Consider the following 17,693-nt stretch of genomic DNA (forward strand, 5'->3'; position numbering starts at 1 on the left):
TATATATATATATATATATTTATTATCTTCTGTCTTCTCTCCTCTCCCCTCTTCTCCTCTCCTCCTCCCCTTTCCCTCTATATGCTCTGAGGGTGTGGAGGTAAAATTACTAATATTTAAAATTTGAGAGGTCTGTCTCAGGAGTTTATCCTAATTAAAAGAACATTCATTTCAACTGAAATGTAACAGACTCTGACTGTTTCAATTCCCTACTTCTGAGCTAAGATAATACTAGATGGGCCACTCCTATAGGCTCCACCAAGAGCCGTGTCTCCATTTGTTGCTGCATTTACTGTTTAATTCCTTCTTAGGGTTGTGCCAGTTAGCAAGCTCCCTCCTGGGGATGTACCTGGCTTTGCTGACGTTGAAGTGATTGTTTTCCTCACCTCTTTCTTTTTGTTCTGAAAAAAATATATAAGCTGGGGCTCTGCAATCACTTGACAGAGAGCGAGGGAGTAGAGAGGGAGATGCTGTCCAAATGTCCTCATAGTTACTAAAGCTTCTGTTTGACCTGTCCTTAATTACCATTGGAGTCCCCAGATTCTCCAACAAGGGACAGTCTGAGCCCTCTGCACTGACACCACCAGCTCTGTCACAGCATTTTGCCATCAGGACAGCCACAAGGGACATGAGGGACTTTACTGATAGTGTGGTCGGAAGATGTCCCATGACTGTATCTTGGTTGCTCAAGAGCAGTAACCTCTCCAGTTGGGTTCTCCTGGCTCCTCACCCAGCAGAAGCATCCAACCCAAACCATTCTATGATTCTGTGACTCTATGATCCCAACCACAACCTGAGACCCCCAAAGCATCCCTGCTAAGTGCTCTTAGCTAATGAACCCAGCCACACCACCTCGCCTCTGCCAGCCCAACTCTCCACCCTATAAACCAACTAATTTCAGGCAGCATCGAGCTGGAAAGGGGTCAGTTCTGTAAAATTTAACTTGCCACGGCACTGTTGAGGTGGCAAGCGATCAAGCAGCAGTCGCAGTTGTTGGCGCCCAGGGAGGGTGTACGTTGGACTTGGCAGCACGATGGGCATTTTTTTTAACAAACCAAGCCTTCAAAAGAAGTACTTGCCAAGCGTCAAAATATTTCTCAATGATATTAAGGGCCTTTAGCAGCTGTAATTCAACTGTGAAGCAACCTGATGCAGGCGAAGGACCACACAGCTGGAAATTTGTGCTGCAAAGGCACCATTTAAACAGCTGTTTAGCTGTTGGCCTCTCTCAAAGCCGTTAAACAAACGCAGCCCTTGGCTCACGCCGCATGGCAACGAGGCATGGCGTTCTGGCAGGAGCAGGCGGACACCAATGGGGGCTTCAAAGGAGCCGGGAAGAAATAGAAATAAGGAGAGAATGAAAATTCAGGCAGAGGAGGAAATGCATGTTGGCCATTGCAGCCATAAGAAGGTCTTGGAAATATGGCAGCAGAGCATGAAGGTTCATGTGGACTTCATCCTCCTCTGGTTTGGCGTGGGCTGCAATTGCCATGCGTGTGTGGATCCTACGCATCCTACTGCAGTTGTAGCTGGTGGTTAGTAGACCCTTAAATCACCCTCTTGCAGTAAGGTGATGTTTTAGGGAAGCCTAAACACAGACTATTTGGACGATATTGATAGCTTTGAATAGGAAAATAGGTCTCCCAGTAAGATGGGCCATGTGCTGCAGGCTGTGCCATATATCGCTGTACATTGAATTGGGTTCTATCGGTGCTGTAAGATGCTCCAAGGGCAGCCCCAGCTTGGCAAACACAAGCTGAGCCTTTTTCCTAATGGAGACAGAGCAAATCCATGGGGAAGAGCTAATCTTGGTGTTTACTCTTGCTGAGCTCAGTGCTCAAAAATTCAAAGAAATGTGGAAAATCTCCACAAAAATAAGAAGGTTCCTGGCTATTTCTTTATTATTTCCTTCCATTCTCTTCTCATGGCCAATGTTTATTCCTCTGGCTCAGAAGCTGATCTTAGGAGGCAGAAACGGCTGGTCCTGCTGCGAGGACATGCGGTGGGAGATGCATCCAGCTGTGCTGCCTGCAGCTGCTTGTCCAGGACGGGCAAGTCCAACAGCTGCTGCCATGAGCTGTTTTTCTGGGTCAGGAGCTGTTTTTCTGGGTCAGAAGCTGTTTTAGAAAAACATCGGTAACTCTTTATCATCATGAGGGCACCAGACAGAGGTGGACAGGGTGGTCATCCCAGGTTGGTGGGGCTTTTGTTCTGCCCAAGGATCCCATGCTCCAGGGATGCTCCAGCTCCTGAACCTTCCTAAGAAATTTTGTCCTGGCAAGAGCAGTTCTTTTGCAACCAGCTTATGGTAGGACTTTCCTAGTACCACTAGACTGTGTGTGTCACACTGTTTTCTCTGCCAAATATCGAGTGTGTGGGGCTTTCCATTGCCACTAGACAGACCAAAGAGAAATAGAGAAGTTGTGGCTCTTGCATTGGCAATAAAAAGGGAAGCTGTGGTAGCATTGTGGGCCTTGCTTGCAGAATTTTATCCTATTTTTTCCCTGAAAGCTCTAAATTCTGGAGTCCAATTTCTGTACTTTGTGGGTTTTTTTAGTGCAACTTCTCAGCCATGAAGGAATGCTGCAAGGCTTGACTCCAAACGGTTGGAAAGCAACCAGCCAAGCAGCAGGAACAGGTGTTAGGTGTTAGATTCAGGTGGTGGTTCATGTGGTTGCACAACTTGATCTTCTTTCACACCCTACCACTGACGTGTGCCCATGTCTTTGTCCTACCAAGTGGCTGCAAAGAAATGGCTCAGTGTAAACAGAAAGAAGCTAATGGGACATTTTCTACCTCGAGATAGAAAAAATATTCATGAGTTTTGTTCCCACTTATTTAAGTGTTCCATTTTGAGGAGATGGATGAGCAAATTATTGCTACTGCTTGGTGAAATTGGTTTTTTCCCTCCCTGATGGATGCAGCTCTACCATGTGCAGGGTTTTTTTCATAGAAAAGCGGTCGTTTTGATGAGAAGTGGGTGAGCGTCTCCCAGATGAAACCAAAATCTGCCAGCCCGTGCAGGGTTTTTTTTCATAGAAAAGCGGTTGTTTTGATGAGAAGTGGGTGAGCATCTCCCAGATGAAACCAAAATCTGCCAGCCTCACACGTCCTCTTACTAAGCAATTTGCTGCTCCACTGCATTTGGAAGATTGCACTGAAGTTGCTTTCCTGGCGCCAGGAGCCAGTTTGAGAATTAACGCAAAACTAATTTGGTTACAAATCTCAAAGACACCAACAAAAGCTATTTTTAAGCCTTTGAGAAGTATGCTACAAATCGGATCATTCAGAGAATATATCACAGGGGTTTCTGATCCTTTTTTCAGCCACCAAATTCTCCAAAATTGTGGGATCCTGGCACAACTGGCTGGCTGCGATCCAGCACATGTCCCATCACACGAAGCTGTAGTCAGCTCCCAGGGAGCATCATGGAGGTCCCAGCATAACTCTCGCCTTGCTGCCTCCCTTGTGTTACTGAAGATGTTTGTGGCTGTTGGTTCTTCCTTCTTAGGGACATCACATGCTTCCTCATGACCCAACCTCTCATAATCACATGAACCTAAAAAATATGGTGATTTTTTTAAAAAAAATAATTCAGGTAAAGCTCATAAAACAATCCAGGGCAGGATGGTGGGGATTGCATCCCCTCCCTCAGTGTCCTTTAGTGCAAACCAAGTTCTGTGTTGGGTCATGCAGGAGTGCCAGCAATACCCCACATCACCTTGTTCATCCACACGGGCCGTATCCAGCCCACGTTGTTTGTGCACCTCTGGAAAGTTCAACACCTTCAGAGGGAGCCTGAACAAACTCAGATGTTTAAGGATTATGCTTAGAGGTAGTCCTTTCCTTCCATACGCTATGGGAGCTGAGCTCTCTGCAAGGCAACATTGCTCTGCAATGGGGAGCAGCTCAAGGAGGGTCCCTCCCGCAGGCGCCAGGATGCTCACGCAGAGCCTACCCCCCAAAAAAAACCCTTTCAGCCCGTGGAATGGGGAGTTACACCTGCACGATTCTCTGTGTAATGTAAGTTGTAGCATTCAGCACATTATCATTGTGGCTATTCCCCTTCCTTTGGGCTCCCAGCTGCATTTGGCATGGGGTGACCAGCAGAGACGCTGCTCCCGATGCCAGGGCTGATGGCTGACATTTATTTTCCAGTTTGTTTCAAATGCTGTACTCCCCCCAAAGCTGTTCCCCGGGGTGGTTTGGCCAGAGGCCACCGTTGCCAGTGCTTGGAAGAATCAATGATAACCTTTTCCTCTGCTAAGGAGTTTCCTGCGTACTGCAGAGCAGGAGATGCTGAAAAACAAATGAAGCTTGGATTCTCCACGGGTCTCCCTGGCATTCTTCCTGATATTTAAAAAATCAAAGCATCTCTCTGTTGTTTTTATTAGCCTTTGTATCCTGGCATTTAAACAGAGATGGGATTGGCGTGGTAGGTATTTGCAGATGTGCGCTGTGATGCTCTCAGGGGTTTCTCTGAAGGGCAGGATACCCAGGGCACTGTGTCCGAAGCACCTGAGCTCCTCCAAGCTGCTGGAAGGCATTTTGGCACTGTGATTGCTGGTAATGCTGCCCCGCAGATTATCTCGGATCAAGGAGTGAAGGGTATTTAGGTCCTGAGAGTTCAGCTGGGCTGTAGGGTAGGAGCTCTAAGCCTCAAGACTAGCACTTCTTGGGGTCATCTTAAGCCAGAATGATATTTTAGTATTTAATTATCCCAGATAACCAGTGGGATTTGAGTACTGAGATGATGAACGGAGCTGAGGATGTGCACCTCTTGCAGGGATGTCCGGAGCAGCATCCCAGAGCATCCCAGTCCGGAGAGGTGTTGTGTCCATCTGTGTCACCCTGTGCCTGGCACTGGTTTCTTGGCCCTCATGACTTGAGCGATGGGGTTCATGCTTCCTCTCTTCTTGGTTTCAGGCATGGAAGAAACGCTGGTTTGTCCTGCGGAGCGGTCGGATGAGTGGCGACCCCGACGTCCTGGAGTACTACAAAAATGACCACTCTAAGAAACCTTTGCGTGTGATCAACCTCAATTTCTGCGAGCAAGTGGATGCAGGCCTGACCTTCAACAAGAAGGAGCTGCAAGACAGCTACATCTTCGACATCAAGACCAGTGACAGGACCTTCTACCTGGTGGCTGAGACCGAGGACGACATGAACAAGTGGGTTCGCAGCATCTGCCAGATCTGCGGCTTCAACCAGTCCGAGGAGAACACAGGTACCGTGAGAGCCATGTCCGTGGACAAGAACATCTCCTGTCCTGTCCTCCCAACAGGGCTCGGCTCCTCTTTCAGATCAGACATGTGGGAGAGGGATGCAGCCCACCACAAGGCTGGGAGGGCTGGAGTGGGAAATGGATGGATGTGTGGGAAACCTCCACGAGGCTTTCCTGCCTTTGACATCTGAAGCAGAGCAGGCTTTGCCCCTGTGAGCCACCTAATTCATTTTTCTTCCCATAACTGTAGACCTTTGGGTCTCTTATAAGAAATTGGTGGGGTCTGGGGGCTTTTTTTAGCTGCAGCCTTTGTCCTCATCCATCACTGAAGTCCCCTTGAGAGTCGTGGGAGCCAGCAGTGAAAATCCCTTTCCTTTAGAGGTTTCATTCCCTTGGTGGGGTGGGGGAGCAGCTTTACTGGGACCATGTCCCTCCCCACTGTGGCTTTCCCCGCAGCCAACATGATCTCTTGTGAAGGGCAAAAGCATCTTCCCCATCTGTATCCTCATCTCCTCCTGGGCCTTGCTGGGAAAGCATTGTGTGGGGAGAGGAAAGCTGTGGGATGGGAGAGAACAGCTCCAGGTGGTTTTGCACAGCAGTAGGACCTGTTCCACCAGTCGTGTTCCACCATCCAAATCCAGCTGCCCTTTGACAAGCTGCTCGGAGGGCACTGGTGAGCTGCCTCCAGCTCCCCAGCACCATGAGGGCTCACATAAATCCCAGGTGAGATGGGGTGGGGTCACCTGCTGGTCCCATTACACCTGGTAGCACCTCTGGGCATCTTTGCTTTATCTCATCCGTGGTCCAGTCTCATTGAGGGAACCACAGTCCCATGCTCTGTCTGTGTAAAACTCCCCATCATAACCTCCAGCTCTGGTCCCTCGCGGAGCAGCTGCCGTTTGTGGGAGCTGAAACCCTGCCAAGAGCTTGTCAGGCAGGACAGCAAACAAAGCATCACAGGAGCGCGGATGCGATCTTCCACCGGCTGACGCATGAAACGGGACGTCACCTTGGCAATGGGTGTACAAGTGGTAGAAAGGATCCTTGATAATGCCGCCAGCACAATTGTGCAGGGAAAGGTCAGGCTAAATAAATTACATCCCGTTCCAATGCCAGCAGCGCAGTCCTCGAGGTTCAGCGAAATTGTTCAGGCCCCACTTTTTTTTTAAGAGCTGTTTTGTTGCAGGATTTTCCATTTTGCATGCAATCAGCTGGGGGGAACTGTTTTTCTTCTCATTTAGTAAAATGAGCTTTCAGCCCAGCGGCAGTGGGATCGATACTGGACTTCAGTGAAATATAAATCTGGGAAGCAAAATGAAAAACAATCTCCCACTTGCAAGTACATCTGTCCCAAAGGGGACGTAGGGCTCGTCAGGCTGCAGAGATACAAGTGCTATTCCCTGCAGGATCATGGAGTGACATCAGCAAGAGAGGAACAAAAATCCCTATTAGTAACAAAATCACAGCTCATTAATGCTGCAGGGAAAGTACCCACTTGAAACAGTACCCGGCTGCCAAAGTGTGATTTTTCTGAGTCAGATGAGAAAAAGCCTACGATGGCGAACACAGCAGATGTGTCCAGATGCTGCAGAAAAGAGGGAGCATGAATTATTCAGGGCTGGTGCTTCGCCTTGGTTCTCGCCAAAGTGGTGACCCCCATGCTTACCTTTCCTTCACCGTCCCTGATAAGTAATGGCAAATAAATCAATTTCCCAAAGCAGATAATGTTGGTTTGAAGGGCCCACAGCCCCAGGCTTGGTAGAGAGGTTGTGGGATCATTACAGCGTGATGGGGATTGGGAGTCTCATCCACCTTAGGGTGCAGAAGCCCATCACCCATCCTTCCTGATGGGCCAACTAGAATGATAAATAAAACAATTATAGCAATATTTATAACTTCTGTACTCCCTCCTTGTCACCTCCTTGAAGCCATGGATTGATGGGTGGGATAGGATGAGGAGTTTGCACGGTGGTGAGACACTGGAACAGGTTGCCCAGAGAAGCTGTGGATGCCCCATCCCTGGAGGGGTTCAAGGCCAGGCTGGATGAGGCTTTGAGCAACCTGGGCTAGTGGGAGGTGTCCCTGCCCATGGCAGGGGGGTTGGAACTCAGTGATCTCTAAGGTCTCTTCCAACCCAAACCATTCTGTGATTCTTTGATTCTATGATTCTAAAGCAGTCACGTACCAGGGACAAGAACAACCAGAAAAATGTGCACGGTGGCTTCTCTGGCAGTTTCTGATCTTGTTCTGCCACACTGCTTGTCTTCTGGGAGAGGGAGGTTTAGTTAATTAATTGATACAATTAGCATGGAGCTATTCCTGCCCATGATGGTTACCTTTTCCTCCCCTTTTTGATGCATCCAGTTACTGACTCATTCATTCTCCAAGGCAGAGGCTACAACAAGGCACAGAGAGGCTTGAGGATGACGGGGAAAAGTTTAAGAAAGAAATGTAAGAGGTCCCAAGCTCTATTTCTATCCAGGATCTGTCTTAATTATAGAATCATAGACTGGTTTGGGTTGGAAGGGACCTTAGAGATCACCTAGTTCCAACCCCCTGCCATGGGCAGGGACACCTCCCACTAGCCCAGGTTGCTCAAAGCCTCATCCAGCCTGGCCTTGAACACCTCCAGGGATGGGGCATCCACAGCTTCCCTGGGCAGCCTGGGCCACTGCCTCACCACCCTCACAGGAAGCAACTTCTTCCTAATATCTAATCTAAATCTACCCTCTTTCGGCTTAAAGCCATTACCTCCTGTCGCTACCTGAAATGCTGACCTGAAAACCCTCCTGGGTCCAGCCCCAAGGCCAGGCTATTCCCCACGGGGTTATATTCTCATCCTGGCTGGGGAAGTGCTCCATCACTGGCAAAGGCATTTACTACAGCTGCCATCACATGCTGAGTTACCTCTTGCTTGAAGGATACCCCTCATCGCCCCACTTGTCACAGGTTTGCTTTAAACCCACCGGTGGCAGAAAAAAACTCATTAGCTTTCAGGACAGTTTGGGTAAAAGCCTATTTCACCAGCTCCCCACGATGGGAGGGAAGAGACGGGTTTTTTGGTTGCTTTTTAACACAATTTAACAAGCGAACAGGCAACCCAAGAGCAGCTGCACGCAGTGATGCAAATTGTCTGCAAACCCTCTGCACCAGCGCGGGACTGTGCTTGGGTGCTGCCTACGCTCCCAAAAAGCGAATAAAAAATTAAAAGGCCAAACAAACTTGTACCCTTTGATGCTTCTTTCTGTTTGCAGCTCGATGGGAGAGTGTAAATTTTCTGTCACTTGGTTTTGACATTGGTCCTTCACGTCCTGTCTAATAATTGCAGACCAGTGCGATTACCTCTGCCACGAGAAGGGAAATTAAATGGACTCGAAGGTGTTGACCCAGACTGGGGCGAAGCTCTTTGTTTCTGTTAACACCTATTTACTTTGAGAGCTAATTACTGTTTTTGAACAAGCGGAGCCTCGCAGGATCCCGGCTCCTCCGCGGATGCAGGGATGCTGGCAGGGTTTGAGCAAAGTAGATTTTCTCCTGCCTCAGCGTGGCTTTTACACTGTAGTTTGCACTGATGTCACCTCAGGTGGCTCAAATAGGATGGGGGGAGACCTGCCAGGGAGCCTGAGCCACGGGCTGCGGGAGAAATGCAGGCGCGTGGGTATTTCAAACCATCTGCATTTTCCCTGCCCTAGTGGGCAGGCGGCCAGGGCTCAGCTGTGAACTGGATTTTCTCATATGCTTTGTTTGTTGGAGTTTAAAAAAAAAAAAAAATCCCACTAAACATGTCTCATGTGCCATTAACCCTTTCTGGAGCTGATGCTTTGGCCAAAACCCTATCGTGTCCCACTCCTGATGCAACTCGTAGGCACAGCTACGGCAGCAGATGATTAAATTTCTCATGAACCACCGTGCATTCTTGTGTGTCCTTGCAGGGGTCCTGTGAACAGGTTAGTTGTTTGGGGGAGGTCAATATTTTTATTAAGTCTGTCCCCATTTACTCCCAGCACCTCCCTGCAGCTCTTCTTCCACCTCCTCCACAGGGCAGGGGGTCTGCCTTCCACTCTTGGACTCATGGGTGCTGAGCAAACACCCAGGAGAGTTTAAGAGCTTATTCATGCACCATATTAATGCCCCTGTGCTAGAGTTTTAACCCAGCTGTGTAAGCAGGGAAGGGAATATTTGTGGGTGAGTAAATGTCCTTTCTCTGAGCTGAAGGCTCCCATCGCTTGGAGAGGTTGAGCGGGGCGTGGGAAAAGGATGGCGCTGGGCTCCTGCCCTGATGGGTTGTGTCTGGCAGTGGTGGCCTCTCCCATCCAGCCTGGCCATGTTGTCTTCTTTTTTTTTTCTTTCCATCTGGGACTTTATTTCTTTTATTTATTTCTGTGCTTTCTGCCAGGGGGCTGCACCAGGGCAGTCCTGGGCTCTGACTCACTCCTTACTCCAAGGCTCAGCACTGGCTTTTTTGCATCGCGGCTGGGATCGATCCCCAGCAATTCCGAGGCTTTTACCATCTCACCAAATGCAAGTCAGAGCCAAGCATTAATGTTTAATAAAGAGCTGAGTGTCTCTTCTTCCTCCTTGAATTCAGCCGCGCTCACTCCAGCAGTTCGCTGGTTCAGCCCTCAGACACCGGTGACTTTCCGCTCACATCAGTGAAATCTCCTACATCTCAGGTGCAGGATCTCCACTGTGAGTCTCTTTGGCTTGATGCTGCCCCAGACCCTCCACTGGTTAACCTCTTCCAGCCCATGAGAGCAAATTTATTGCTTTAATACCCACTTGACTTGCTTTGGCTGGGGGTCCCATATGGGTCACAGCCTGCTGCCTGCTCACATGGGCTGCCTGCAGGTCTGGGCTATGAGCCCGTATTGCTCTTACTCCCTCCTTTCTTATCCCCAAAAACTGTTGGTCCCAGCATCAGACCAGCAATGCTACTCGCCGTGTCGGTTCCTTGCAGCCAGGTTTGCATGGGTGTTTGCTGAGCAAAGGGAGCTCGAGGTGGGCTGGAGAAAAAACATCACAAAGATACCCCTGAAGAGTTGAGAGGACAGGAGCTGCCCAAAAGCTCAGTGAAGAGGCTGCAGGGAGCAAGACTAGAGTAAAAACATACATTTTCATGCTGTATACCACCGACCTCCCCCAAACACCCCTGGATCACAAATGTTCACCGTCCCTGCATGCAGCAGCGGAGAACCAGGGAGCCCACGCAAGGTGATGACCCTGGGTTAGCCCCCACTTTCCTGCTGCCGCCTCCTCTCCCTTGGCCAGGAGGAACCAAAGCAGAGGGGAAACACTAATGACCACCACAAGGCCAGGTACTTCCTTGCTATTGTACCCGGCACACACCTCTTTCCTTCCATGCATGTGCCCTGGATGAGTTGCAAGCCCTGCGTCGGGGAGTGTGCCAGGGACTGAGGAGTGGGAGCTGAGAAATGGGGACAAAGAGGGGGATGTGAGGGTGTCCTTGTGTCCCTGAAAGCACCTGGGCCCTGATGTGCTGTGTTTCGGTATCTGCAGGCAGCGCTGCCACCTAAGGGCAGCCGAGCAGGCAGCCCCTTGCAGAGCCTTGTGCCTTCAAACTGGGCCAGGACTTGACCCTTCAGCTTCAGTCCACTCAAGTCAGTTGGTCTTGACTTCATCTTTAAGCTCTGGGATGGGTTGCGTCTGGATGTCACCTCACTTGGAGGCCAGTCTGTCCGCCAGCAGACAGTACGACACTGTACGACAAGTGATGAGCAAGATCACAGTTGAGTTGAGCTTGACCCATGGGGTCAATGGAGCAGATCTAGTTGGGTTCTCTCTATGTATCCCCCCTTCCCATGTCTCATTCACCTACCCAAAGATCTAATGTCCCCTGCTGTGTTTGGGAGCTGGAAGTGGCCTGCGTGGGGTCAGCAGTGTGGAGTCCCTGAGCCTTGAACCCTTTCCTCTCACCCAGCATCCTACTGTGTGTATAGATGTAGCCTTTTCCTCAGCATTCCCATCAATACTTTCTGCACTCAGCATCATGGAGCTCCTTCTTTTAAAACACCATATGGCACATCTAGACCCACTGGTTGCACACCTCAAGGGCATTTGGGTCAGTCCCACCCCTCCTCTACCATGTGCTGAATTTTCCTAACGGGGGAGACAGCTGTGGCTGCAGATTCACTCTGGGAGGACAAATGCAGATGTCACATCTTGGCCCCAGGCTTGTCCTAGCCTCGCTGGAATGGATGGGGGAGACCCAGCAACCCCAACTCACTTTGCACCAGGCTCATGGTTGAACTTCAGGTGCATGCAAACACCTCCTTGACTGAGCCCCATTTCATCCCTTAGTCATCCTGCCTCTTTAAATTTGTTCCAAACTTCCCTGACCCTGGTTTTCCTGCTCCACAAACAGCAAGTTATTTTAAGATCTGACACTCTTCAGTTTTTATTTCAGTGTAAACAATACCGGAGATGGAGTGGTCTTGGCACAAAGGAGCAGCTTGAGAGCAGTTAAGTGTCTGCTGCCTTTTTTCTCCCCCCCTTTTTTTCCCTTCTTTCCTTTCGGAGATGAGCTCGTTCAGGTGCTAATGAATCTGTTGAAGAGCAGAGAGCCACTGAAGACCCAGAATTTGCTTCCTAGAAGATAGAAACAGTGAGAGATCATTGCTGACCTCTACCAACCCCATCAGGGTCTCTTTGCAGGGGTTTCATGGGAATTTTGGAGAAGGAATTGGTGTCATTGAGAGAGGAGTGTGATGGTGGTTATAATCTGTTCACTTTTTGGGAGAAGATGGGAAAAGCTGTCTAAAATGAGGCAATTAATTTGCACCCTAAAAGTGCCCATTCCATTCCCTTGGCTTCACAGGGAACCAGGACTGATGAGCTCAGGTGGAGACATCCACCTTGTAGACTCCTAAAATGCTGCTCAGATGAATCCCACCCATCTCAGGATTGCTGTCAAGATCTTTAAGATATTTGGATCTTCAAATGGTGTCATTTGTCATCATTTCATTTACACCAGATGAGGGTCAACCCCTACTATTCTCCCATACCTTCTTGCTGGACTCAACTCTTCATCATGTGCTACCCAAAGCACTGCAGGACCAGAGTCATCATTGCGCTGCTGTGGTGGTCACTGTCCTTAATACCAAGAGCAGATTTCTAGCCCATTTGGGTGCCAAGAAAAAGACTGAAGCAAGGATGCAGAGGGCTTTAGAAACCAAAAAGAAATTTCTTAAGGTATCTGCATGATTAGAAAGCCAAGATTCTGGCTTCAGGGGCTCTGATGCAACTGAATGTCTGAGATTTGCAATGCTGGATCAACATATTCTTCAGGATTTGTGAATTTAGGAATTTTTAGGATTTTATAATTTAGATTTGGCGGGAGCGGGGAGGGGTTGTGGACATTCTGGAGATGTAGGGCTGAAAAAAATCCAGCAGATCTGCCAGCTTTGTGATTGCAAACCCATAATTCTGCCATCCCAGAGAAACCACCAGGAAATATGTGTTAGTTGAGCCCCCCTTTAACTCTACCCAGCAATGATGGGAACTGGCAGACGATGCAGCCATTTGTGGGAGCACCAGGTTTATAGGCAAAGAATGCTCTTATCTCACTGCAAATAATAAAACCATCAACGAACAAACAAGAAAATTTATGCTCAGCTTTCAAAAAAGACCAGCTGCCAAATATTCCAGTTTTTCATGACCATTTCCCAGCAGGCGCCCAGCACAAGGGTATCCGACTGGCCTCTTCTGAAGATAAATATGGAGCTGGAGGACTGGGGCCTTTGGGGAAAATCCTGCCCTTTACTGGCCCAAGTCCCACTGGGTTTGCTGAGCTGAGGCTGGGATTTGAACTGGGAAGAGAGGGAAGAAATATGAAGTTCAAGAGGCTTGGGGTTTTGTTTTTTTTTTTACAGCAAAAAGCATTGCCCAGCCTTTCCAGCCCAGGTTTCCCAGAAGTTGGCAAGCTGTGTTCATAACTCTCAGCCCTGCCCAGGACTGTCTCCTGGGCCAGGTACCCAGAATCAGAAACCCATTTTTAAAAAGTTCTTCATTTTATAATTGGCTTTTATTGCTACGAGCCCTGTATGCGTCAGGTCAGTCCCATTAGTTTAATGGGCACTGAGGAATTTTTAGGATGACTTACTGACCGTGGAAAAATGAGTGCGGCAGACGGTATCAGCATCACATCAAAAAGCAAAGCCATGCAAAGCCTTTGGAAACAAAAACAGCTGATGGGCTTGGAGCAAAGCGACCAGCAAAGCGGCACTGTCTGAGCAAAACCAAGGGAGGGAGGGAGGTATTTTGGGTGTCAGCCAGCTGAGAGGAAACTCACGTCAGCTTTGCCTGCATTTATGTTCCCAGAGGGGTCCTGAGACTGTTTTAGCCCACATGCCCCAGCCGTGCTGCGTTGAGGTTCATGGAGCTGTACACCACATCTACAAAGCTGCTCGGGCGTTGGGATGGGATGTGGATCTGCTGGTCATGCCCAACATGGAGGGTCCAGGCTGGGAAACATGGACCTCAAAATGTGTATGTGAGCAAGTTGGAGGACAATGAAGAAAATCAAAGTGACCTTCACAGCAGATAATTTCAGGCAGTTTTTTACAGCATGACTCTTTTTTTCCCCCTAAACCAACATATTTTCCCTTTTCTTCCCTCCATCTATTTCACATTGTTCCCTCCAAACCTTTGATCGGGAACATGGTTTATACGCCCTGAGCGCTGCTTTTAAAACCTGATAAAAGCCAGGACAGATTTAGACTCTCATTTCCCGGACCCCAATGCCTGTTTGTTTACTCGTTTGTATTGCTTTATATTTCCAATTAAAACCGAACACAAGTAAGGGGAAAGCTTTCTAAAGCCTTTAAAGCCTCTGAGCGAAGGCACATGGAGCAGGAGGAGCCATGAAGCTGTCGATTGCTGTGAACTTTCCATGACACCGCTCAGGGTTTGGTTCCAGACTGATTTTTATTTATGAATGCAGTAGCCTTTATTACTGATTTTATCTGTAAAGATAACACTTCTTCCCTAGATGGTTTCTATGCTTTGGTTATAATTACTGCCTGCTTCTCAAACATACTTCTGCATTATTTAGTGTGGTACAATGTCAGAGCTGTAACGTTGGTGATTTATTACTTGGACTGTGGAGTTACACCTGATCTGTGGATGCCCGTATCTACATGTGTGCCCTGGCCACCTCCCAGCTCCCTCCGAGAAGGTTGAAAATATCTCTCAGAGTCCCTCACGATGTAGATGTGGCCAAGAAACCAGTCTTCTGCTGTGCTAGGTGCTGTACAAGCACTGAGCATAAAGGCAGCCTCTGCTCAAAGGAACTCGTCATCGAGGCATCATAGACATGTTGGTCAAGCATCTGTTCTTCTACTTGTTGCCATTTGCCGACAGAGGCAGCTCGGTGATGGTACCTGCTCCCTCCAAGCTGGGAATGGTCTTAAAAGAGACATTTGGCCACAGCTCCTGAAAAACTTGATGAAAAATTAGACTGTCCAAGAAAATCATAGAATCATAGAATCACAGAATGGTGGAAAGGGACCTTAAAGATCGTCCAATTCCACCCCCCTGCCATGGGCAGGGACACCTCCCACCAGCCCAGGTTGCCCAAAGCCTCATCCAGCCTGGCCTTGAACCCCTCCAGGGATGGGGCATCCACAGCTTCTCTGAGCAACCTGGACCATTGTCAAACCACCCTCACAGGAAAACGTCTTCCTCAGATCTCATCTCAGTCTCCCCTCTTTCAGCTTAAAACCATTACCTCTTGTCCTGTCCCTGCACCCCCTGATCCAGAGCCCCCCCATCTCTCCTGTAGCCCCCTTTCAGCACTGGAAGGTGCTGGAAGGTCTCCCTGGAGCCTTCTCTTCTCCAGGCTGAGCAACCCCAACTGTCTCAGCCTGTCCTCATGTGGGAGGTGCTCCAGCCCTCGCACCATCTTCATGGCTCTCCTCTGACCTCACTCCAACAGGTCCATATGTTTTTTTTTATGTTGGGACCCCCAGAGAGTGAGATGTAATTCATCTCTCCTCTTCCCCCCTTGCCCTCAACCTGCTGCTTCTCTCTCTGGGAGTCAGACCTAGGAGGGGGTTACTGCTTCCACCAGGCATTCAGGGAGCAACTTAACTGTTGTTCTGTGCTTATGATCACTTCAAGCCACAGAGAAGAAGCAAATACTTACAGTTAAGCATGAAAAACCACCCCAACTTGAGTCTCCATCCTTGGAGATACTCAAAACCCGATGGGACACAGGCTTGAGCTGCTGCAGATGCCCCTGCTTTGAGGCTGGACTAGACCATATCCAGAGATCCTTTCCAAACCAAATATTCTGTGATGCTGGGATTTTTATGAACTTGCACTGCAGGGAAACACCAGGCTTCAGAGTATGGTGAGGAGCTGAGATACCTCATCAATCCCAGCAGCTAAAACTGGAGTTGTTCCCTGTTAGCATTACCAAGAGGTGGGAGGGCAGAGCATGAAATGAGATATTACCTTGTCTGAGCCCATGATTGTCTGATACCCTTTGGCTCTGCATAAGTCCAGAATCATGTTTTCTTACCCTTTTTTTGCTACGGTGATGTCCCTCATAGTCCTCCAGCTGCTCCACGGCAGGTGGTGAAGCTCTGGCACATCTCAGCCCATGCTGGCGATTCAGCTTCCTTTCATGCTTACTGGGTCGTTGTCACATGCTGAGGAATGTGGCTGACTCGTTTGCACCTTTGGTTGATTGCCACCCTTTATATCTGTTTATTAGGATGGAAAAATAACATTTCACTTCCAAAATTTCGTCATGTGTTCTTTCAGTTCCACATGACCAAATCCCATCCTGGCCAACAGAGCTGCGCCTTGCCAATTTTTGGTATCATTGCCTTCCATCATTTTACTGCCAAATATATAAACTGCCCCTGTTCTTGTATGCCGTTGCTTTTGAAAGTAAGTTGGAGTTGAGTGACCCATTGCATTTGCTTTTTTTTTTTTTTTCATAACTGACAACGGATCCTCTTTTCGAAGTGTTGGGCAGGCGTCTGGGCACTCGTGCACTTGCAAATCCTTCACCACATGTAAAAGTGTAGTGAATGGCCATTGCACTGCCCCTGGCTCCATCCTCACCTTTATCTCATGGCGGATCACCTGCCCTGCTGAGCACCACCTTGTTTGACATTGCTCCCTATGTAAACCCTTCCCTCCAGCCTGCATATACTTTGCACTGGCTCAACCTTGATATAAAGCCTTTATGATGGTAATTATTTTTGCTGTCTTCCCATAACAGTTCACATTGCTCTCAAATGAGTCATGAAGAAGTCTTTCAAATACCCACTTGAAATCCATAAATTCTGCGATGAGTCGTTTTGCTAGCAGATGGTTGCTTTGATGCTTAGTGTTAGGGTCACAACCTGGTCAACACACGATCTTCCAGGTGAAAATGCTGCCTTCCTCTCTTGAGACTTGTCCAAAAGGAAATCCTGATAGAGCAGAAGACTTTGTCTTTCCTGGAGAGCACTGTGGTGACCCTTCCACCTTTACTTTTTTTTTTTTTTTTTTTTAAGTATCTCAATCCCAGTTTTTTGACTCCTATGGCTTTTCCACATCCCCAAACTTCATTCCATGAATCTTAAGAAAGGGGTGGATTTGTGATTTTCACTTGAAGGTCATTCACGCTTTTACAGCTTTATTACAGGTTTAAATACCATTATATCTGTTCTTTAGCATCATCATAACTCCTTTTGAGGGTCTGAGATCCTGCTGGCTTTTTTGTGATGCTCCAGAAACTCACTTCCACCGTTTCTGCTACCTTTAAGAAGAACTCAGAGTACAGACTTGCAAATGCTTTGAATTTCTTCGGCCCCTGGGTGGAAGAACTACCCTGTCCTCTGCCTGCCACTAATATTTTTAGGCAGATAAGTCCATGATGTCCCAGCCCTGGACAACCAGTACTTCTTGCAGGGAAAAAAAAAAAAAAATCCACCAACATATCTCAGTAATGAGAACACACGCTACAGTCTGGTGTCTCCTGGTGCAGTTTGAAGGGAAGACCAACCCTGTGTTCACAGACCTTTTATCGAGAAAGCAGCTTAAAGAATTAATACTACCATGAGTGCATGAATGCCCTTCGTTGTAGGAGATAAGTTGAAATATTTGCTTTAGTAAGGTTTATAAATGATGAAGTGAGGTACAAATCAGTTTTCCCTGCGGGTGTGTTGCTGCATGAATGATCCCTGTGAAGTTCCCAGCTGTCTCTGAAGCATTTGGAGATGGGAAGCTGGAGCAGGCTGGCTTCTGGTCTGGTCTGGTCCTGGTAATTCCTGGATTCCTGTGGTCATAGAGAAAATCTCTTGTATCATGATTTATTCCTCCCAGAATCTGCGGAGAGAAATGGACCCAGTGCACTGTGTATTTGTTACAAACCACTTTTCATCCCATGGCTGAAGGACTCTGTGATAGGGGTGAGAGGGGCACCAAGTGTTGGTTCTCATCCAGATCTGCCAAA

The 17,693-nt window shown here is 48.3% G+C and overlaps 1 protein-coding gene across 1 annotated transcript in view; it reads left to right on the forward strand.

Annotated features, from left to right (window-relative positions):
• The first annotated feature begins 4,932 nt into the window (after positions 1 to 4,932).
• Positions 4,933 to 17,693, forward strand: part of LOC104470796 (GRB2-associated-binding protein 2-like) — a 37,545-nt gene continuing 24,784 nt past the window's right edge. The window contains 1 exon segment of the mRNA XM_010085845.1: positions 4,933 to 5,227. Coding sequence (XP_010084147.1) covers positions 4,966 to 5,227 — 262 coding nt within the window. The 5' untranslated portion in view covers positions 4,933 to 4,965.

The sequence above is a fragment of the Pterocles gutturalis genome, unplaced genomic scaffold (genome assembly GCF_000699245.1).
Source record: "Pterocles gutturalis isolate BGI_N339 unplaced genomic scaffold, ASM69924v1 scaffold25790, whole genome shotgun sequence".
NCBI lineage: Eukaryota > Metazoa > Chordata > Aves > Pterocliformes > Pteroclidae > Pterocles > Pterocles gutturalis.